General features: G+C 45.4%; 1 protein-coding gene and 1 pseudogene across 9 annotated transcripts in view; both read left to right on the top strand.

The window, feature by feature from the left end:
* The window catches only part of UBR5 (ubiquitin protein ligase E3 component n-recognin 5), a 253,650-nt gene that overhangs the window by 117,165 nt on the left and 113,354 nt on the right, over positions 1-23,131 (top strand). For all 9 annotated transcript variants that reach the window (XM_063924221.1, XM_063924220.1, XM_063924222.1 and 6 more), the window contains 2 exons: positions 6,655-6,809; positions 7,725-7,922. In XM_063924221.1, the coding sequence (XP_063780291.1) occupies positions 6,655-6,809; positions 7,725-7,922 (353 nt within the window). The remainder of the gene's footprint in view (positions 1-6,654; positions 6,810-7,724; positions 7,923-23,131) is intronic.
* LOC134931315 (U5 spliceosomal RNA) lies at positions 16,000-16,101 on the top strand (annotated as a pseudogene).

Here is a 23,131-nt window from a genome sequence, read left to right as displayed (position 1 = left end):
GTTCGCTCACAGGTGGATCCCTGGGTTCTACAAGTGGTATCTCAGGGATACAAGCTGGAATTCGAGACGTCTCCCCCTCGCAGTTACCTCAAATCAGCCTTGCCAGCTACTCCCCCGGACAGGGAGGTAGTGCTGGCGGCAATTCACAAGCTGTACCTCCAGCAGGTGATAATAAAAGTTCCCCTATTTCAACAGGGACGGGGTTACTATTCCACAATGTTTGTGGTACCGAAACCAGACGGTTCGGTGAGACCCATTCTAAATTTGAAATCCTTGAACACTTTTATATAAGAAGGTTCAAGTTCAAAATGGAATCGCTCAGGGCGGTTATTGCAAGCCTGGAAGAAGGGGATTACATGGTATCACTGGACATCAAGGATGCTTACCTGCATGTCCCCATTTACCCACCTCACCAGGTGTACCTCCGTTTTGTGGTACAAGACTGCCATTACCAATTCCAGATGTTGCCGTTTGGTCTGTCCATGGCACGAGGGTATTTACCAAGGTAACGGCCGAAATTATGATACTCCTTCGAAAGAAGGGAGTTATAATTATCCCATACTTGGACGATCTCCTTATAAAGGCAAGGTCCAGGGAGCAGTTGTTGGTCGGAGTAGCACTATCTCAGGAAGTGCTACAACAGCACGGCTGGATTCTGAATATTCCAAAGTCGCAGCTGGTTCCTGCGACGCGTCTGCTGTTCCTGGGTATGATTCTGGACACAGAACAGAAGAAGGTGTTTCTCCCGGAGGAGAAGGCCAAGGAGTTGTCATCTCTGGTCAGAGACCTCCTGAAACCAAAACAGGTGTCGTGCATCACTGCACGCGAGTCCTGAGAAAGATGGTAGCTTCTTACGAAGCAATTCCATTCGGCAGGTTCCATGCAAGGATCTTTCAGTGGGATCTGTTAGACAAGTGGTCCGGATCGCATCTTCAGATGCATCGGCTGATCACCCTGTCCCCGAGGGCCAGGGTGTCTCTGCTGTGGTGGCTGCAGAGTGCTCATCTTCTGGAGGGCCGCAGATTCGGCATACAGGACTGGGTCCTGGTGACCACGGATGCAAGCCTCCGAGGTTGGGGGGCAGTCAAGCAGGGAAGAAACTTCCAAGGACAATGGTCGAGTCAGGAGGCTTCCCTACACATAAATATTCTGGAACTAAGGGCCATTTACAATGCCCTAAGTCAGGCAAGACCCCTGCTTCAAAACCAGCCGGTGCTGATTCAGTCAAACAACATCACGGCGGTCGCCCATGTAAACAGACAGGGCGGCACAAGAAGCAGGATGGCGATGGCAGAAGCCACAAGGATTCTCCGATGGGCGGAAAATCACGTGATAGCACTGTCAGCAGTGTTCATTCCGGGAGTGGACAACTGGGAAGCAGACTTCCTCAGCAGGCATGACCTCCACCCGGGAGAGTGGGGACTTCATCCAGAAGTCTTCCAACTGATTGTAAACCGTTGGGAAAGGCCACAGGTGGACATGATGGCGTCCCGCCTAAACAAAAAGCTAAAAAGATATTGCGCCAGGTCAAGGGACCCTCAGGCGATAGCTGTGGACGCTCTAGTGACACCGTGGGTGTACCAGTCGGTTTATGTGTTCCCTCCTCTTCCTCTCATACCAAAGGTGCTGAGGATAATAAGAAAGAGAGGAGTAAGAACTATACTCATTGTTCCGGATTGGCCAAGAAGAACTTGGTACCCGGAACTACAAGAAATGATCTCAGAGGACCCTTGGCCTCTGCCGCTCCGACAGGACCTGCTACAGCAGGGACCCTGTCTGTTCCAAGACTTACCGCGGCTGCGTTTGACGGCATGGCGGTTGAACGCCGGATCCTAATGGAAAAGGGCATTCCGGATGAAGTCATTCCTACGCTGATTAAAGCTAGGAAAGATGTGACCGCAAAACATTATCACCGCATATGGCGAAAATATGTTGCTTGGTGTGAGGCCAGGAAGGCCCCAACTGAGGAATTTCAGCTGGGTCGATTTCTGCACTTCCTACAGTCAGGAGTGACTATGGGCCTAAAATTGGGATCCATTAAAGTCCAGATTTCGGCCCTGTCTATTTTCTTTCAGAATGAACTGGCTTAACTGCCTGAAGTTCAGACGTTTGTTAAGGGAGTGCTGCATATTTAGCCCCCTTTTGTGCCTCCAGTGGCACCTTGGGATCTCAACGTTGTGTTGGATTTCCTAAAATCACATTGGTTTGAGCCACTTCAGACCGTGGAGTTGAAGTATCTCACGTGGAAGGGAGTCATGCTGTCGGCCTTGGCCTCAGCTAGGCGTGTGTCAGAATTGGCGACTTTGTCCTGTAAAAGCCCATATCTGATTTTCCATATGGACAGGGTAGAATTGAGGACTCGTCCCCAATTTCTCCCAAAGGTGGTATCAGCGTTTCATTTGAATCAACCTATTGTGGTGCCTGCGGCTACTCGGGACTTGGAGGATTCCAAGTTGCTGGACGTAGTCCGGGCCCTGAAAATCTATGTTTCCAGGACGGCTAGAGTCAGGAAAACCGACTCGCTGTTTATCCTGCATGCACCCAACAAGCTGGGTGCTCCTGCTTCTAAGCAGACTATTGCTTGCTGGATCTGTAGCACGATTCAGCAGGCTCATTCTGCGGCTGAACTGCCGCATCCTAAATCCGTAAAAGCCCATTCCACGAGGAAGGTGGGCTCATCTTGGGCGGCTGCCCGAGGGGTCTCGGCTTTAAAACTTTGCCGAGCGGCTACTTGGTCGGGATCAAACACTTTTGCAAAATTCTACAAGTTTGATACCCTGGCTGAGGAGCACCTTGAGTTTGCTCATTCGGTGCTGCAGAGTCATCCGCACTCTCCCGCCCGTTTGGGAGCTTTGGTATAATCCCCATGGTCCTTACGGAGTACCCAGCATCCACTAGGACGTCAGAGAATAAGAATTTACTCACCGGTAATTCTGTTTCTCGTAGTCCGTAGTGGATGCTGGGAGCCCGTCCCAAGTGCGGACTTTCTGCAATACATGTATATAGTTATTGCTTAACTATAGGGTTTTGTTATGAGCCATCTGTTAAATGAGGCTCAGTTGTTGTTCATACTGTTAACTGGGTATAGTTATCACAAGTTGTACAGTGTGATTGGTGTGGCTGGTATGAGTCTTACCCTGGATTCCAAATCCTTTCCTAGTAATGTCAGCTCTTCCGGGCACAGTTTCCCTAACTGAGGTCTGGAGGAGGGGCATAGAGGGAGGAGCCAGTGCACACCAGATGTAGTGCCTAATCTTTCTTTTAAGAGTGCCCAGTCTCCTGCGGAGCCCGTCTATTCCCCATGGTCCTTACGGAGTACCCAGCATCCACTACGGACTACGAGAAATAGAATTACCGGTGAGTAAATTCTTATTTTCTGTCTGCAAGTTTAGGGCTCCAGTGGGGAATCAGGTGAGGATGAAAAATATTGTTGGGCTGCCTGATGTATTAGGGCACCACTTTTTGAGGGGTGACTCAGGATCTGTGAGAAAACCCACCGTCTGGGGGTTTAATGCATGGGGAAACCATACATTCCCCATTTTGTATAGGTTAGTGCTTTAACCCTGTGTTTATCGCTTTGGGGAAAGGCTGTTTTATTGAATAACTCCAGATGTGAAACCTGGAGCTATTCCCTGCGTGGCGAAGTGCATTTCCCCTTTAGGCAGGCTTTTTGTGTCAGCTTCTGTTGTACAGATTATTTTCTTGTTTTGTCATTTGAATTACATGTCGGGGAAAGCAGAAAAGGCTTCCAAAACAAAGTTCTACTGCATTATTTTATTCATGTTCCAGCTTAATTAACAAAAGGTCGCACAGAGCCAGGAGCTCTATTCAGTCTGAGATTGAGACCATGGACCGTCCCGTCGGGAGTTTCGACTGAGTCGTAATCTTGAATTTGCCTCCACAAAGATGTGGTCAGTGCAGACTCCTGCTGTTTTTCCTGGAGATTCATATTCTGCAGGTTACTCACAAGAGGAGGGTGAACTTGTGCACCCTGATTGGGAGGATGCATCAGGCTGTGCCGTAGATTGACTGCTGGTGTCTGGGATTTAATTGGCGCAGTTTGCCAGATTATTATTAATCAAGTAACAGAAGTTTCTATGGTTCAGGTATTCATTTTTATTTTTTAATAGCTTTGCAAAAGAGGATATCAAAGTTTGGGAAGTCAAGGCCAATGTGGATGCTCCAATAACCAGATTGGCCAAGGCCATTCCTATGGTGCAGGCAGTCACCTTGAAGGATCATATTGACAGAGAGAGTAAGTCCCTGCTTAAGTCTATTTTCACATTTTGGCTATTGCCTGGTTCAACAAGGCAGTAGAGTTCTTGACAGAACAGCTGGAATCCAGCTTACAGGCAGGAGGAGATGCTTTTGGATCTCCTTGTCTTGGCTGATCAGATACAGTATGTGAGGCTTCTGTTTATATTGGAGATGCTTCCGTAGATGCAAATTCTCTACCGTTGCATATCTCCGCCTTGGCAGTTTCCACCAGGAGATCTATTTGATTTAGATCGTGAAATGCTAACCTAACATCAAAGCATACTTTTAGAGGCATACTCTTAATATAGGCTACTGAAGGATTATCTTCTGTACTCAACTCCTAGGATGAAACTTCCTCTATTTCGGTCCTTTAGCTTTACAGTGAGTGGCAGATCGGAGTTCTTGAAGAGGATGTTCTTCAGAGGCTGTGGTTCAACAAATTCTTGTCGACCCAACCCCAAGTTGATAGAGACTGCATGACATTCAGGGGGCCAATCACATCCTCAGATGGTAGAGGATACGCTTACTCAAGTTCTAGGATGTTCATAGATATAAAGGACGCTTCGCATTCTCATCTGGAAAGACCACCATTAACCATTTCAGTTTTGGTTTCAGACCCTACCGTTTGGCATGTCCACAGGCCCCCAGGGTTTTTACTAAAGTCATGGCATTGTTGTAGTGCAGAAGAATCACCATCATTCCTTATTTAGATGACCGCCTAACAAAGGCCCCTTCAGAGGTCTTGCTGCTGCAGCATCTGCAAGTAGTAGTGGCCACTTTTTGAGGCACACTGTTTCCTGAATTATCAAAGTCAAACCTCATTCCATATACAAGAGGTTTTGACACTGTCAGAGGGTTTTCCTCCCTGCGCAGAAAATTCAGGGCCTCCAGTCAGTAGTAAGGTCACTTCTACAGTAGCCTCAGGTTTCTGTTCTCCATTTTCCAGATTTCATGCCTGGACTCTACAGAGCCAGATCTTACACCATTGGTCCAGGACGGGATCCTGTCTGGACATGCAGCCCCTCAGACGCGCCAGTCACTTCTGTTGTGGCTCCCGTACCCTTAATCTCTTCAAGGGGGTTCTCTTTTCTCGTTTTGGGACTGGGTGCTGATCACAACAGATGCCAGCATGTCTGGTTGGGGGATCTGACACTCTGAGCCTAAATCATCAGGGTCTTTGGTCTGACACAGAATCCACTCTCCATCAATATAATGTAGATGACTGTGGTCAAGAACGCCCTGTCCTGGTCCAAGCTCAACAGGTCTTACAGCGAAGGCCTGTTTGTAAGCTTGCGAGCAGTGCCTTCCAACCTCTGTCTGTTATTACCCATTTTTGTTTTATCACTGTTTCCAATTGTAAAGAGCAATGAAATTTGTTGCGCTATTTAAAAAAAACTGTTAATATCAGACAATGCTGTATTGTCCCTTTCATGAATTCCAGAGGAAGAGGTTTCATGGAGTACAAAGATCAAATTTCTCCTGGCCATAGCTCTGCGAAGAGAGCTTCAAAGCTTGTAGATTTGAAGCTCTCGCTCTCCTTTCTTGGTGGTTCACGAGATTAGATGGTGCAGAGGATGAAGCCATCTCTCCAGCTAAGGGGTGGTCTCTGAGTTCCGTATTAATCGGCTAATCAGGCAGGGTCTTCCACTGTTACAAGCACTTTGGATCTATGTTCTTCATATAAGTCTTTAAGATGGAAAGATTTACCTATGTCTTGTGTAATTCCAAGCAGGCCTGTTCCCAAGACGTTACGGCAGTCATCCTCCAGGCTTCCAAAGGAGCAGGTGGTGAGACATGGTTCCTCTGCTGAGCAGCTGTGCAAAGAAGCCACCAGGTTGTTTGTGCTCACCTTTGCAAAATTCTAGAGGTGCAACTCTTTGTATCCAGGGATGCTTGTTTTGGATGTAAGGTGCTTCGCACTGCCACTGATCACTCCTTTCCATAAGGACAACTTTGAGATTCCCCTAGTGTTAGTGTCCCCCACTGGATGAAGGACAAAGCAGGGCTTTTGTCTTTATATGAAATCCCTTTCTCAGATTCCATCTGAGGGCATTGAATGACCTCTCCAGTTCTTTCTTTACTTATTTCTTTTGTTGGTGTTGTGATCTCTCGCTTCCTGTACTCCACCTCAGTATTTTGGCCCTCGTTAGAAAACAACCGGTAAAATGAAGCAGCTAAAGTATAGAGGAGTGCGGAGCTCAATTTCAAAACAGATTTTATTTTTTAACGTGCCAGGCTCCTTACAAACACTACCTATACCCCAGTGTTTGTTCCCCATGGAATGTGACAAAGGGACGGAATGTACAAAAATCATGCTTTTGATGCCACGTAGTAATTTTGCGAATACTGTTTATGGTTGTTGTACTTAATAGTGTGACTTTTTATTTGTGTGCACAGGGGTTCATGCTGTTCTAAAGACCGGAACGTGGGTGCGGTACTGCATTTTTGACCTTGCTACAGGGAAAGCTGAACAGGAGAACAATTTCCCCACCAGCAGCATTGCCTTTCTTGGTCAGAACGAGAGGAATGTGGCTATATTCACTGCAGGACAGGTTTGGGCTTTTCTTTTTCTTCCTTGTAGTGTCTTGTTTTGTGTTTGTTTTATATTTTGTGTTTGAAATAAGTTGCATTGTCCTATAGCAGGCATTCCCAACCACGGTCATCAAGGCACACTAACAGTCCAGATTTTAGGGATATCTATGTTTGAGCACAGGTTACTTAATTAGTTCCTCTGTTATTTTGATTTAACCATCTGTGCTGAAGCCTGGATATCACTAAAACCTGCATAGTTAGTGTGCCTTGAGGACCGTGGTTGGAAATGCCTGTCCTATAGTCTCAAGACTGAAAGTTGATGTTCATGTATGTAGAATAGAACACTGATAAGCAGCATCAATATAGGTAATTCTTCCTTGCACAAGAAGATTAAGAGATGTTAACTTTGGAGATTATGCCTAAATAAGTTTTACACTTTAAAGTATACTACATATCCACATGCCATTAATAGTAGTTTGATTGTATGTAGCAGCATCCTGGTACTTGTATATTTTGATCTGATTGCCAGTTATCTCTGAGCTATTGCATCAGGCCTCACTTTATTTGCAGACTCCCAAGCAGCACTAACACTTAGGGGGATATTCAGTTGTTTGAAAAGTCAGTTGGGTGTCTGTTTTTTCCTGTCTATTAGATAGGAAAAAACAGATACCCAACCGAATTTTCAAACATTTGAATTTCCCCCTTATAGTGTACAGTCCCAGCTATATGTGTATGCTGGGACTCTGCTTCCTGAAACACAATTTTAAAATAAAGAAATAGGGCGACAATATAGCACCTTGGAAAAGGGTAATCATATGTGTCTAATGCCATAGACCGAAACAGACATGTGTGAACTACTGTGAGCAATAAGGTGAGCTAATTTCTAGCAGTAGGTGGGGAAATCCGGCCTGATTTCCAAATTGTTTTTGTTGCAGGAGTCGCCCATTATTCTTAGAGATGGAAATGGCACCATTTATCCCATGGCTAAGGATTGTATGGGAGGTATTAGAGACCCTGATTGGCTGGATCTTCCTCCAATCAGCAGCCTGGGCATGGGTGTGCACTCATTGGCTAATCTTCCTGCAAATTCTACCATCAAGAAGAAGGCTGCCATCATTATCATGGCTGTTGAGGTATGAATAGTCCCACGATACTACAATTAATAGCTATTTTTTAGCTAATTTAAATGTTATCTGGTGTTTAACAAAGAAACCGAATTTGACGCCAGTTAAGAACCACTTGGTCCATCTAGTCTGTCCCTTTTTTTTTTTTTTTTTTTTTTTTTTTTTAACCTTATTGTTACCTCACATTCTATTTGGTCCTTATTTCTTTGTAATGATATACTTATGTCCGTCCCATGCATGTTTAAACTGCTCTACTGTTTTAGCATCTACTACCTCTGATGGGAGGCTATTCACACTACCCTATTGTCCACTACCCTTTCTGTGAAGTAATTTTACCTCAAGTTCCCCTGAACCTATTTTCCTCCAATTTGTGTCCTTATGTTCTAATACTTCTCTTCCTTTGAAGTATGTATCCCTCCTGTACCTTGTTAAAACCCTATATATTTTTGAAAGTTTCGATCATGTCCCCCCATTCCCTTCTCTTCTCCAAACTATGTATATATTAAGATATTTTATTCTTTCCAGGTACATTTTGTGCTGTAGGCCATGTACCATTTTAGTTGCCCTTCTTTGTACAATCGCTAATATCCTTCTGGAGATATGGCCTCAAGAATTGAACACAGTATTGTAGATAAGGCCGTACCATACTTTCTGCTGCTGATTCCTCTCCATATGCAACCATAAATCTGTCTTGCCTTTGTCATTGCTTTGTTACATTGCTGACCTGCCTTTGTCACATTAAATAGTAACTCCTAAATCCCTTTCTTCCTCATTAGTTTCCAGTATAGTGCCATTAATACTATATTTAGCCTTCGGATTTTTGAGACCCAAGTGCATGATTCTGCATTTTTGGCATTAAACTGTAGTTGCCAAGCTCTTAACCATTCCTCTAGTCTACCTAGATCATCAATCATTTGTTTTGCCCCACACGGTGTATCTACCCTGTTGTATACCTTTGGGTCATCTGCAAAAAGGCGTACTTTCCCTTCAATACCATTTGCAATGTCACCAATAAAGATATTAAAAAGCACTGGTCCAAGTACAGATCCTTGGGGTACTCCACTGGTAACCTTTCCCTCCTTTGACCACACTCCAACGGTTTTCTACCCTGCAACCAAGATCTTATACAGTCAACCATCTTAGTATCTAATCCCATGCTTTCAATTTTAACAGTCTGTTATGTGGGACAGTGGCAAACGCCTTACTAAAGTCTATATAAGCTATATTTACTGCCCCCCTTTATCTATTACTTTAGTCATCCATTAAAAAAAAAAAAAAAAAAAAAAAAAAATCAAGACTTTTTTCACATGATCTCCCCCCAGTAAATTCATGTTTTGGATCCTGTAAATTGTTGGATTTGAGATGCTCTTAAAAGAAAGAGTTGTTGATTATTTGCATCAATTTCCCTACTACTGATGTAAAGCACACTGGTTGGTAGTTGCTGGTCTCTTCCTTGCTTCCACTTTTGTGCAAGTGGGACTATGTTCGCTCTTTTCCATCCTCTGGAATAACTCCTGTACCTAGTGACTGGTTGAATAATGGTGTTATCAGCACCCCTTTAAGCTATTTTAGTATCCTTGGATGTATCTACTCTGGCCCCATTGATTTATCCACTTTCAGTTTTGAGAGTTCTGTTAGGACCGTCTCCTCTAAATGTACTCTTTTTTTTCTCTTTCATCCATCTGGGGGACGCTGCGTACTTACTGATGGGTTAGAGTGTGTGGGATGGGAGTTTGGCACAGAACCTATAGAAACTAACTTCTCCCCCCTCTAACCCCTCCCATCTCCAGCCTACCAGCAGATTACCTCAGTTTTAGTTTTGTGCCTGAGGAGTACAGGCACAGTTTTTTTGCCTATAGTTTTTAGCTAGGTTTCTTTTGATTTCTTTTCAGTTTTGTTCCATACTTAGTCCCTGTGTACAGGTGACAAGTATAGTTAGAGTGGTGTTAGCTAGATGAAGAATTTTTCCCACTCGGCATAGCCTCTGGGAAGCCACCATACTGAGGTCACTGGGGCTTTCTTCTTGCCGGTCAGAGCACCGAGGAGGCACTTCTTAGGTAGGACAGCCACAACCTGCCTGGGCAGTGTTGGGCTGTTATCTCTACTGACAGTATTTATATGACTGCTGTATCTGTAGCCCCCCCCCCCAATCCGCCCGCCCCCGCAGGCGGGTGTCTATGACGGTGCTGTAAGGTATTGACTGACATGCTTAACTGAGGGCACGTGTTTGAATGTGTCCCTGCTGCCATGCACGCTAGTTTAGTCAGGAAGGTGAGGCAGCGGGCTCTTATTCAGGCGGAGCGGGTCTAAAGGGGATGAGAGTCCTTCCTGCTTCCGCTGCTGGTAGATCAGAAACCGCATCCCTAGTACAGGCGCGGAGGTCCTTTTACAGAAGGTGTTTGTACAGGCTAGCCGCGGCGGGAGCCAGAGGGGGAAATAAGCACTTTCCCGCCTTGCGCTCCCGCTCAGCTGGTTATTGATGTCCGCTCACCTCATTCTGTGGGGACGGCTCTGATTTGCAGATGCCATATTCCCGCGTAGCAGTCTTTACTGTTCCACCCATCACTGTCTGTGGGGGCGGACTCGACCAGCGGGTGCCATTTTACAACTCACTCCCTCTTTATCAGCGCTATCTGACCAGGGAACATTGCACAACACGCTGAGGAAAATATCTGACAGTGACCTAACTCACCCTGTTATTATACAGGCGGAGATCAGAAAATACAAGTGTTTTGGGTTAAATCAGAAATTTGCATCACCCAATTTTATTTCTCGTCTACCTGTGTATCAGTAATTTCACTGTCATAAGGTTGTTATTTATCTCACCCTGTTTATTACACAAGTGGAGATCATTTCTTAACTAGTGTTGTGTTATTCTAACAGAGACAACAGTTGTTTACCTGTTTACAGAAGAGGAGTAGTAAGGCATAGTGTACTTTGGCATTATTTATTCCATGGTCAGTAAACCAGCAAATCGTCTAAAGGAAAGACAGGCTCAGTAGTTTACTACACAGAAGCACCAATAGCTTTGGGGATAATGCAGTGTATTGGTAAGATAGAGTACACAGGTTTGATTCCCATATACATTTAATTACATGTTCCCAATGTGACTCCAGACTTCCTAAAGGTAGCATGGACCCAGGTACCCAATGCTCCAGGACACCTGTTGCGGAGCTGCCGGGGGTTACAGGAATCAGTCTATGTCTCCGTGGCCCAGAGACACCCCAATCCAGAATAATACGGAGGGTGTAGTGGTTAGCATTGCTGCCTCAGATCTCTGAGGCCATGAGTTTGTTTACATAGAAACATATGCATATACCAAGCAGGTTTAGATTGCTCTACAGCAGGCATTCCCAACCACGGTCCTCAAGGCACACCAACAGTGCAGGTTTTAGTGATATCCAGGCTTCAGCACAGGTGACTTAATTAGTAGCTCAGTTATTTTGATTTAACCATCTGTGCTGCAGCCTGGATATCACTAAAACCTGCACTGTTGGTGTGCCTTGAGGACCGTGGTTGGGAATGCCTGCTCTACAGTCTTAGCCTCTACCACCTCTGTTGGGAAGCTATTCCACTTATTCACTACTCTTTATGTAAAAAAAAAAAAAAATCCTTCAATTCCCCCTGAACCTGCCTCCCTCCAGTTCAGTGTATGCCCAGACTGTGTGAAGTTGTATTTATTCCCTGTACTTGCATGGATTTTATTGGGGTTCCAGGACTGGTCTACGAATACAGGTATTGTCAGAATCTACCTTTCCTTACACTATGTTAGTGTAATGGGTCTGGTACTCTGTTTACTACTTAGCCATTAGTCTGGGTTAAAAATTTTAATAATATGTGGGACTATTTCTATTTCTTGTACTCTACGTACTTAAGACTTGCAAAATGGCTGGACACCGCTCGCAGCTCCTTAATCAGCTCATACTGTGCAGTGAGCCAGGTCCTTGACAGACACTATAGCTCAGTTACTTCAGAGGCAAATCCTTATGTCCAAGTGGTTATAATCTCAATGGTTATGGTCGCTTCTGAGGCAGGTTTTAGTTTTACACTGCTTGGTGTCTGTCTAACATGACTTCCTTAGGTATGATCATTGCGTACTCTGACTATAGCGCCAATTGGCGGAGTCCTGCATCTCCCTCTCTTTTGTTCTTCATGCTGTCCACATTTGAGGCTTCATCTAAAAAGAGGATTTTGGTACTTACCGATAAATCCATTTCTCTGAATCCTCTAGGGGACACTGGAACAGTACTTAGACATTAGGGGTGTGAAGCTTGCAACCGGAGGTGTGGCACAATCTAAAATTAGCATTGTCTGCACGGTTCCTCCCCCTTCACAGCCCTCCTCCCTCAGTTTGGAAAATTTGAGAGAATAGGACATTGACACTTGAGCACATGGTGAGGAACCGAACCGTACAACCTATCAAACAGCACCCAAGAACTCTTAACTGGAAAATCAACGCTGTTTGGAAAAACTATGTAAAATCCATATTAGGCACAGAGCCACAATGTGATTTGATCCTATGACCTTGTTTGTCAAAGTCCTGGGACTAACTACGTGGGTCACGAGTCCTTTGAACAGGAAGTGTGAACCCAGCAGACTGACAGCACCGAGGCGGGCGTCCAGTGTCCCCTAGAGGATTCAGAGAAATGGATTTATCGGTAAGTACCAAAATCCTCTCTTCTCTTTCATCCACTAGGGGGGACACTGGAACAGTACTTAGACATTAGGGGACGTCCCAAAGTTTACTCCCAGGGAGGGAGTGCTGTCGGTTGGCTGTAAACTTAAATGTCCGAAATTAGAGTCCCCGGACGCAAAAAGCCTTAACCTGTAAAATCCTGCGAACATGTGGGCTGAGGACCACAATGCCGCCCTGCAAAGTTGAGCCTTGGAAACCCCTCTGGCCGCCGCCCATGAGTCGCCCACTGGTCGGGTGGTAGAAGCACCCGTCTGAAACGGAACCTGTTTGTCACATGGAATGTAAGTTTGCCGAAAGGCAAGACTAGACCCAGACTGCTGATATGCTGGCTAACGCTTTTGAGGCTCATCAAGAACCAAGACATAGTCCGACTTTCTGAAGGATGATGTAACCTGTAGGCAAACCCGGTAAACTCGGGCAACAGCACAGGACACGTTTATCTGTGAGACCCGGAAAATATGTTACTACAATTGGTTGAGTTACTCGAAGTTCCGAAACAACCATAGGAAGGAAAACTACTTTTGTACTGAGTACTGCCCTAAAGCTCCCAACCTAGTAACCCACGCAGCTGGCCAATCTGGTGCGAATAGAATCACCGACCCTCGCTCTCGTTTCAACCCACTTCAGAACCCGGAGAATGAGTTGTAAAGGTGGAAAAATGTAAACCTTCCTATAACACCAAGAAAGTGTTAATGTGTCCACTCCCTTAGCTGCTGGATCGCTTGTCCTGGACACAGCCTTTGTGACTTCCTCTAACGCCATTCCGTTCCTCTTTCCTCCTTGACGGTTTACGTATGCGGTCGTCGTGACGTTGTTCGACTGCATCCTTATGTGTTGACCCATGACTTGGACCTTTGACCAAGAAAGAGGTATTCTCCAGGAGCGTCCAACTGTTCTGAAACTAATGCTATTGTAAGACGGCACCCCAACCTTTGAGGCTGACGTCTGTTGGCAGGAACCACAAATTCCAACTGCCGAATCTCTAGCCTGCTGCGAGATTCCTGTGCAATGACAAATAAAGTAAGGAATCGTGTATGTGTGGTGGAAGTCGGAGTCTGACCTTGCTCCCTGAGCAATGAGGTTCGTCTGTAATGGGCGGGAATGAAGCCTGCCACCAACTGCCCGAAAATTTCCACACAGAGGTGTAGAAAATTGTCTGTGACCTCAGTACCTGAACCACTAATCTCTGTAGGTCCTGGACCTTGTTATTTGGTAGGAATCCTCTCAGTTGTACCCTGTCCCATAGGAGACTGAGGAATTGAATCCGTTGAGCTGGCCAGAGGTTGGATCTCTGGAAATTCATAATCTCCCCAAGTTGAACGAGAAATGGATGGGATGTCTGAACATCTCTGATCAACTTGTCTTGAGAGGATGCATTGATTAGCGGGTCGCCTAGATAAGGACCTATCGTGACTTCAACAGTCCCGAGTCTGCAACCATGAATGCCCTGATCTTCTGTAGATAAGGACCTACCGTGACTTCAACAGTCCCGAGTCTGCAACCATGAATGCCATGATCTTCTGTAAAGAGTCTTGGGGCCAGTGAGAGACTGAATGGTAAGGCCTTGAACTGGTAGCTATCCATCATCAGTGCAAACCTTAAGAGAGCCTGGTGAGGGGCCCAGATTGGGATATGCAGATATGCATATTCTAAACCAGCAATGATCAACTGGATTGATTCCAGCTTGAATTTGTAGACACTTAGCAACCGGCTTAAAACATTTAAATTGAGTATCGGCCGGACTGTCCTGTCTGACTTGGTATGACAAAATGATTGGAGTAGAGAGCCATTTCTTCTTCATCCACTAGGGGTCACTGGAGTACTCTTGGGATATGGACGGCGTAGCAGAACAAAGGCACTGAATATTTAAATTTAGAACTCTCCACCCCTCCATATCCCAGAGTACCTCAGTGTACGAACCCAGTGTTTTTTCTGTGCTCAAAGCACTAACATCGGCTTGTGGGATTCCCACACTTGGAAGATTTTTATTAATTTTTCATTTTTATTTTTAATTTTTTTTTAATAGCACATCCCTTCCCAGTTTCAAGAAAAACATGGGTCCGGGATAGTGCCGCTGCACGGGCAGCGCATGGCGTGTCGGTCCTCACAAAGAGCACCCTCACAGCCACACGCAGTTCACTACCTGCTGTAAACGGAGCTTGCAGATAGAAGCCCCGTCACAGCCATGAACTGCTGCCTGAGCTGGACGGAGCTTACAGGAAGAAGCCCCGTCGCAGCCATGATCTACTCCAGATGACTATAGAGGACTGGATGGAGCTTACACAAAGAAGCTCCGTCGCAGCCAGGACTACAGAGCTGGACGGAGCTTACAGAAGAAGCCCGTCACAGCCATAATTTACAACAGCTGGACGAGCTTACACATAAGAAGCCCGTCGCAGCCATGATCAGGAGACAAGGTAGGCTGGGGAACGGGGCGGTCAGCGCAGGCTGCCGCCCCGCTATGTTTGGGTTAATACCTGCTTCCGCTTCCGCCCGCAAGCCCCAGCCGCTATGTCTGCAGGCCGCCCGTCCCAGCGCTCCGTCCGGCCGCCCAGCTCCGTCCGGCCGCCAGCGCCATACGGCCGCAGACGCTCCCTCAGTCTCAGTACAGAGACGGGGACCGCCGCTCCGTCCGGCCGCCCAGCAGCCATCCACCCACCCACATGTGCCAGCGCTATGAGGCTGCAGGCTTCCCGCAGGACACAGCGTTACAAGGCACGGTGGAATTCTGGCGGATTAAATATACAGCAGCACAGTGTATAGGCAGCTATATATAGGTGACAGGTATTTATAATGTATTGTTACCTGTCCTGGGAGTAATAGGCTATTGAGCATATATTACTGTCTGTGAGTTTCACAGTATAATAGGCTATTGAGCCTATATTAATGGCTGTTATTATCACTGTATAATAGGTTATTCAGCCTATATATTAATGTTGGTGGTTATCACTGTATAATAGGCTATTGAGCCTATATTAAGTCTGTGATTATCACTGTATAATAGGCTATTCAGCTTATGTAAATGCTGTATAAATATATTAATGTCTGTAATTATCATAGGCTATTGAGCCTATATATATATATATATATATATATATATATATATATATATATATATATATATATATATTAATAGAGCATGTGTTGTACCCAGCCTGTGATTATACTGTATAATAGGCTAGATTAACACGGAAACATTTGTCACTTGTTCTGTGATTATCACGGTCAGCATGGCAAAGGGGCCATTTTAACCATGCTTCCTGTTGTTTTCCAGGGTGTAATTCTGGAACATTCCTACCCTACATCTCTAAGCCACCAGAGGCGCAGGGGTGTTAGTGGGAATTTGGTTCGGGTTTCACATGCCCATGTGAACTGTTTTTCACATAAAGAATACTCTAGTTTCTCTTCACATCAAATAAATCTTTCGCTTTTACTATAGATTTCCGTAGAGAGAAACAACCATGAGTTTCATATAAATATGCTGTTCAGCAATAAAATATATATATGACACATAACAATAAGTCGTGCAAGTGTCTGTCCGTTGCCTATTGTGGGGTCTGTCTGCATAGCGAGTAAGGCTCTAGCGCAGACTACAAATAATTTTTAAAAATCCTATGTTAAGCATTGGCAATTCAAATTACAAGAGCGGTAACATCGGAGTCTCGGAAGTTACTCCGCCAGCTCTAACAAAAGACAGTTGTTGACTGGTCTTATAATTTAATGCACAATTCTATGTCAAATCTCACACCGATAACTACCAGTGAGAAGGGTACATTAGACCAGCACTCAGATAGGGCGGGGTTTTTGACAACCATACATTGCTAAATCCCAGTGAGTCAATGTCTCCATTTTTACAGAGACTGAGTAGACTCTAACCACTATTTTATCGTTTCCAAAATGACGCGATCCGCCATTGGTAAATGCGTCTGTGTAAAACATTATAAAAACCCAGAATACATTTGGGTCACTAGACTCTATGTATGGAAACAATGAAAAAGAAGCTGCAGAGTATATCTGTAAAGCTTCTGCTAACGCCGGTTACTTTCATCGTCGCTAGTTTAAGTGCGACAAGGCCAGAACTTGTTGGTCCTAAATTTGATATTCAGCCATTACCGCAGCCAGTATCAAAACGGAAATACTGGTGCCGGCGTTTAATCTCTTTAGACTTCAGTTTTTTCAAAGACAAAACAGTCACGCCTTGTAACGACACGACGCTACAGTCAGCAAGCCAGTGGCTTGATGACCTCTTAGGCATCTCCATGTTCCAATTCTGGAAGCGCGTCTTTACACGTTACATTTGCGGGGTTTCCAGACATCAACTCATGGATGTCTCAGATATTTACAGATTAAAGGACAAGACTGCCTCTGTCGAACGGTTTGGCAGGTTGCCATTTAGTCTCTGCTGGTTTTCAGCTGTTTTTATATCCAGGCAGTAGTACACCAACAGAGTCAGGGTTATTTATTCCCCTCTGTTTGGGGTAACAAAACCAGACAGCTCCGTCGCAGTCTCAATCAGCAAGTCACTTAATGCAGTTTGAAAATGGATTTTCTGCGGTTACTATTTGCATATTGGAGCCACAAAATTGCATAATTGCACTTGATCTTCACAATGCGTACTTACCCATTCCGGTTTGGTCATCACAGGTTCTAGCGTTTGCAAAACGCCACAACCATTAACCATTTCACTACCATTTGGCATCGTGTCAACGCCTCGGGTATTTACCAAAGTGATGTTGGTGATGATAGCTCATCTCAGAGTCCTGCCAGTGACAATCGTCCATACTTAGACGATCTGCTCATAAGAACTCTGTCTCAACAGAGTTCCTCTAACTTGCGCTACTAATGTATACTGCGGTGGCAGGTCAAGTTTTAAAAACAATCGCATCTAATTCCGTCTAAACGACGTCAATTCCTAGGTAAGATTATAAATACGGTAAATCAAAGACCTTTACCTACTACACCAGCAAGAACAAATGTACATCTAGTAATTGGTGTAAAAGCCACGCACACTAGCGGTACATTGGTGTATTCGCCTGTTAACAATAATGATGTGTTTTCAAAGCGCTTTAGTTCGCCGGCCTTCACTCGCGTTTCCCACAGAGGGGCGAGGGTGTATATACTCTGGACAAGAGTCTCAGAGGTTCAGGAGTTGTAGTTAAAAAAGATCAGCGACAGAGTTCTAAAACGGATCACGACAGATTGCTGTCGATAAATGTCCTGGAACTCCGTGCAATTTTCAATGCACTACATGCTTCGCTTTCAGTCTGACCAAGTGCGGTCAGACAACGCAACGGGAGTTGCATACACAAGAACCAAGTAGCCGCATGGCAATGCAGCAGGTAACTCGAATCCTCTATTGCCCACAACACCATTATGGGAGGATGTCAACGGGGTTCATTCCGCGAGTGGACATCTGTTAGACAGATGATCTCGCCCGTCAGGATTTATATCCTGAAAACTGGACAGTAAATCCAGAGGTGTTTCATATGTGAGTACACAAAAGGAGTTACCCTCAGGTATACATGATGGCATCTCGCCACAATTACAAACGCTCAGTATGTGTACAGAACGACAGATCACAAGGGCAGTGGCGGTGGAGTCTCTCACATTCGTGTGGTCATACAGCATCGTGTATCTGGCTCCACCATTTTCCGCTGCTCTCTCCGTTGCGAAAACGGATCATAAGACAGTTCGTCACAGTCATACTAGTGATATCTCATGGGTTTCGGAGAGCTTGCTTCTCGAATCTCCAAGGAATACTGGCACACGATCTTGGTCCGCTCATAATACGTCCAACCTGTTACAACAGGGAACGTTCTTTTACCCCTAGTTACCTAAGTACCTATTACCTATATACCGCGGCTGCGGTTGACGGGGTGGGGGGTTCAGACCGCCCTCTTAAGAAAAGAAATAGGTCATTACAGTATCGGTTATACTTATCATGTTACGAGCTAGTAAGCTGCTTAAGGCAGCTCATTATTACAAATTCATTATTACAAATTTGGTGTGCATATATAGGTGGTAAAGCTCGGAAGTTTCCGACATCATCTTTCAAGTTACCCGTATTCTGTTATTTTACAAACAGGGTGGGATGGAGAACTGCGTTTATCTGCACTGAGGGTGCAGGTATCTGTGTGGTCAACTTATTTTCAAAGACGTTTGACTCTGTTGCGTCGGTACACACCTTTATACAAGGTGTCATCAAAGTGCAGCCTCCATTTATCCCACCTACAGCGCCAGGCGACTTGAGGTTGGGTTCACATTTCTTACAGTTTTCATATTTTGAACCCTTACAACAAATGGGGATTAAGTTTCTCACTTGGGAAAACATTTTTCTTCTAGCCTTAGCTTCGGCAAGGGTTTTGTTTTCATATTTGGGTGCCTTGTATTCCAAGCCACCGTATTTACGTTTTCTCATGACAAAGCAATCAGTATACCAATAGTGGTTCCTGTGTTGACAGCACATTCTAGAATTCTGAATGTGGTACACGCATTACGCGTCTATATGTCCCGACCGTCTACAGTACGTAATACGGATACGTTGTTTGTTCTCTATGATGCTGCCAACTGGGGTTAGCCAGTTTTCTCAGCAGACATTATCCAGTTGGATAACAATGACTACAAGTCAGGCTTACTTTAAGGCTAAGTTACAGTCGCCTACGTCAGTAACAGCTCATCCCACAGGTTCTGTGGGAATGTCAGCTCCAGCGGGTCGTGGAGCGTCTACTACGCGGCTACATAGCCTTCAGTGCACCACGTTTGTGCACGTTTACACGTTATGAATGGTTGCGGCATCAGCATCTAGCTTTGGCTGCCTACTGTTACAAGTGTCAAACAGCTCTCCCGCCCACGAGGGAAGCTTTGGTACGTCCCAAGAGTACTCCAGTGACCCCTAGTGGATGAAGAAGAAAATAGGATTTTGGTACTTACCAGGTAAATCCTTTTCTTTGAATCCATAGGGGGCACTGGACGCCCACCCAGAGCAGTTTACCTGGGTTGTTTAAGCTCAGAGGAGCTTAGGGTAACAGGTTTTACCTTGTTTGTATTACGCTCAAAGGAGCTTATGGTAACACATTTTCACCTTTTTGGTTCACACTATCAAGGTCTATCGGTTATGCTGTCAACTGTTTAGTTGACATTAACTTTATGGGTCAACTTTGTTGTTGTCCGGTATGTTATAGGAATTCTCCATTGTCAACCTCTCTATAGCAGTTCGCTCAGTAAAAACACTGGGTTCGTACACTGAGGTACTCTGGGATATGGAGGGGTGGAGAGTTCTAAATTTAAATATTCAGTGCCTTTGTTCTGCTACGCCGTCCATATCCCAAGAGTACTCCAGTGCCCCCTATGGATTCAAAGAAAAGGATTTACCTGGTAAGTACCAAAATCCTATTTTCTCACTGAGAGGCGACAACCGGGAGAATGACCTCTGAACGTAGCATTCTTTCCATTGTCGGCAGTAGCTCTTATTCTTCCTGAGGGTACCGAGGCAACTCCAGACCTTCGACCACCAAGGGGAATTCCAGGTGAGCCGCGAGACCGTCCTGCCACGGTCTTGTCAGCAGATTTATCCCGCTTACTGGCTGCCTGTGAGCGGCTTCTACCTCTGCCCCCACGTACTTGTGTACCAAAAACTCTTCTTTGGGCACGCAAGGACTGAGCTCTAAAGGAATTACACGCTGGTGACGATAACCTTTCCTAACCTGTGTAATGGTTCTTGTATAAGGAGTAGGCAGACAAGTGGACGCTGTAGCTTGCGAATCCACTTGTCCAACACTTGACCGAAAAACAGCTCATCCTCAAAGGGTGGTATTCTACCGCACCTTCTAGCCGATCTGGCTAATGTAGAGATGCGCGATGCTATTCTGTGAATATCCCCAGAGGCTTCACACAAGTGTGAGGCTGAATCTCGAATGTGTTACGCCAGTTGGGTGACTTTTTCCAAGCCATTTTCCCCCTAAATAGCCTGTATTATGCGTCCCGACCATACTCCCATGGCCTTGTCAACCCACGGCAGACGAGCGTAGGCCTCTGTGCTGCAACTGTCACAAAATTTTGACGTTAAAGCTGCGTCAACCTCTTAAGGTCGTTATATGAGGTAACGGTAAGATTGTCTTCTTCGACAACCTTCCTAGGAAAACACCCACAAGCGGCGGAAACTCCCACTTATGCTTATACTCTCAGGAAGGGGATAGGTTACTGGAAACCCCTTTTGGAATTTGAAAACGTTAGTCAGGTTGGTTCCCAAACCTCCTCCATTCGAGACTAGAGGGATTTAGGAAGTGGAAAACGCTTTTGGAATTCGAACAATTCGAATCTACGGGCTCCTTTACTTATTGGACCTTAAAGTCTAGGATCACAGATTGTTGTGATTGCTGTGTCCTCTTCTGGAAAATCGGCGTCTAGGTTAGATTCAATGCACTCACCCATTGTATCAATGAGAAGACCCGCTTCCTTCTTGTTTCCGGTACGAGAGGAAGAGGCCCGTCTAACCGCCTTGCACATTGTTACCGCTTGTGTGAGAGGCGTTAACCTGATGAGAAATTCATCCATTGTCTGTGAGAATCCCGCAGCACTGATTGTTACTTGCGGGATTCCGGTATCCCATTGGAGATCCTATCTACAAGGTTATCCTTGTCCTAGCTGGAGCACTGCTCCCGGGTGGAGCGTCTAAGTAGGAATTGCACACCCTGGGACTGCCTTCCTCGGGCTTCAACCTGTGTGCTCTTTTTGATACATTATGTACAAACATACCAGGTCTCTTCCCGTTGGAGGTCTTTGCATGAAATCTGTCATGGAAACCCCCTACGAGGATATTTCGTGGCGCTTTCACCCTTTAACTAGGAAGAGAAAGGCTGTGAGAAATGACGGAAGCAAAGTTATCGGATCCGGCTGGAATTACTATTCCTTTCTTTATATAGAAACAAGAACAGGACAAAAATATATTTATATAAATAAATAATAATAATGAAAAATAAATAAAAATAAATAAATAAGTGAAACACCAGCCGACATGCGACCTCCATGCTGCGATGGTAGGGTTTGTATCCGCTTGCTTCTTAGTATTTTCGTTAGGATCTTTATAATAGAAGTCCGTTGAAAATATAATTAGTATAGTAAAATTTATATGTTCAGGAGATCTCACATTTCTGAGTATATGTTGGCACCAGTAGAGGGAGCTAGTGCTACACATGCAACATCCCTCATGATAGTTTTACTAGTGGGAGGGCTTACCCTTCCCTGTAGCTGGCGCCAGATAGAGATTAATAAAATGGCGGACATTGAAATTTTTATGACACTTCATTATGTACTGGCCACTAGTTTCAGGGATATGAGTTAAAAATATGGGGAGGCGCGCCTATGTACTGAGTGCCCTCCATTTTTCTTTTATCACAGGGTCATCTCAGATTAAACCGTTCACCCGGGCTGAATGGTCTCTTCAGCCATTCTGAAACTGCAGTGTCTATGGCGCGCGCTACGGGACCGTTCATGCCAAGTCCCGTAGCGGCGCTGTCTCTGCGCGGCTCTCTGCACTCTATGGACCGCTTCTCTAAGACCCGCAGTGGCGCAGGGTCCTATGTCTGCCCCCTCTATGTGGCTCTCTGCACGCTACGGAATCGCTTACCAAGTCCCGTAGCGGCGCTCCTGTCTCTCCTGGTGACGCATGCTACGGGACCGTTTCACTCAGTCCCGCAGCGGCGCCACTGTCTGATGGACGCTACGGGACCGTTACACTCAGTCCCGCAGCGGCGCCACTGTGTGTTGATGGACGCCACGGGACCATTTTACTCAGTCCCGCAGCGGCGCCCCTGTCTGCCTGTGATGGACGCTATGGGACCAATCTCACTCAGTCCCGTAGCGGCGCCTCCTTTGCCTGCCCAGTGGGAAGTTAATTATCAAAATTTATATTTGGGTAGGATTCAAAACCCGGTCTCAGTGCTTAGTAGCACTGGCTATTAGATACTGAGCCACAGTGGCTACATATCGCTGTATATAGCTGTTATAGGGAAAATAAAATCAATATACTACCTAACTGCTGCGGGAGCCATTTTAAAAACTATCTGTACTTACAGTTGTTGGTAAGGAGATGCAGACCCCTTCATCTGGAATCATTGTCTCCACTCCTGAACTTTCTTTTTCATCCACTAGGGGTCACTGGAGTACTCTTGGGATATGGACGGCTTCGCAGAAACAAAGGCGCTGAATATTTAAATTTAGAATTCTCCACCCCTCCATATCCCAGAGTACCTCAGTGTACGACCTCAGTGTTTTTTCCGTGCTCAAAGCATTAACATCGGCTTGTGGGAGTTCCCACACTTTGTGGAAGATTTTTATTAATTTTTCATTTTTACTTTTTAATTTTTAATTTTTACACTTCCCTTCCCAGTTTCTATAAAAACATGGGTCCGGGATGGTACCGTTGCAAGGCAGCGCATGGCGTGTCGGTCCTCACAAAGAGCACCCTCACAGCCACAGGCAGCCCACTGTCTCCTGCAAGCTGGAGACATGACTGGAGATGACT

This window comes from Pseudophryne corroboree, chromosome 5 (genome assembly GCF_028390025.1).
Source record: "Pseudophryne corroboree isolate aPseCor3 chromosome 5, aPseCor3.hap2, whole genome shotgun sequence".
Taxonomy (NCBI): Eukaryota; Metazoa; Chordata; class Amphibia; order Anura; family Myobatrachidae; genus Pseudophryne; species Pseudophryne corroboree.
Note: the sequence above shows the minus strand (reverse complement) of the source record. Positions and strands in the feature narration are given on the sequence as shown.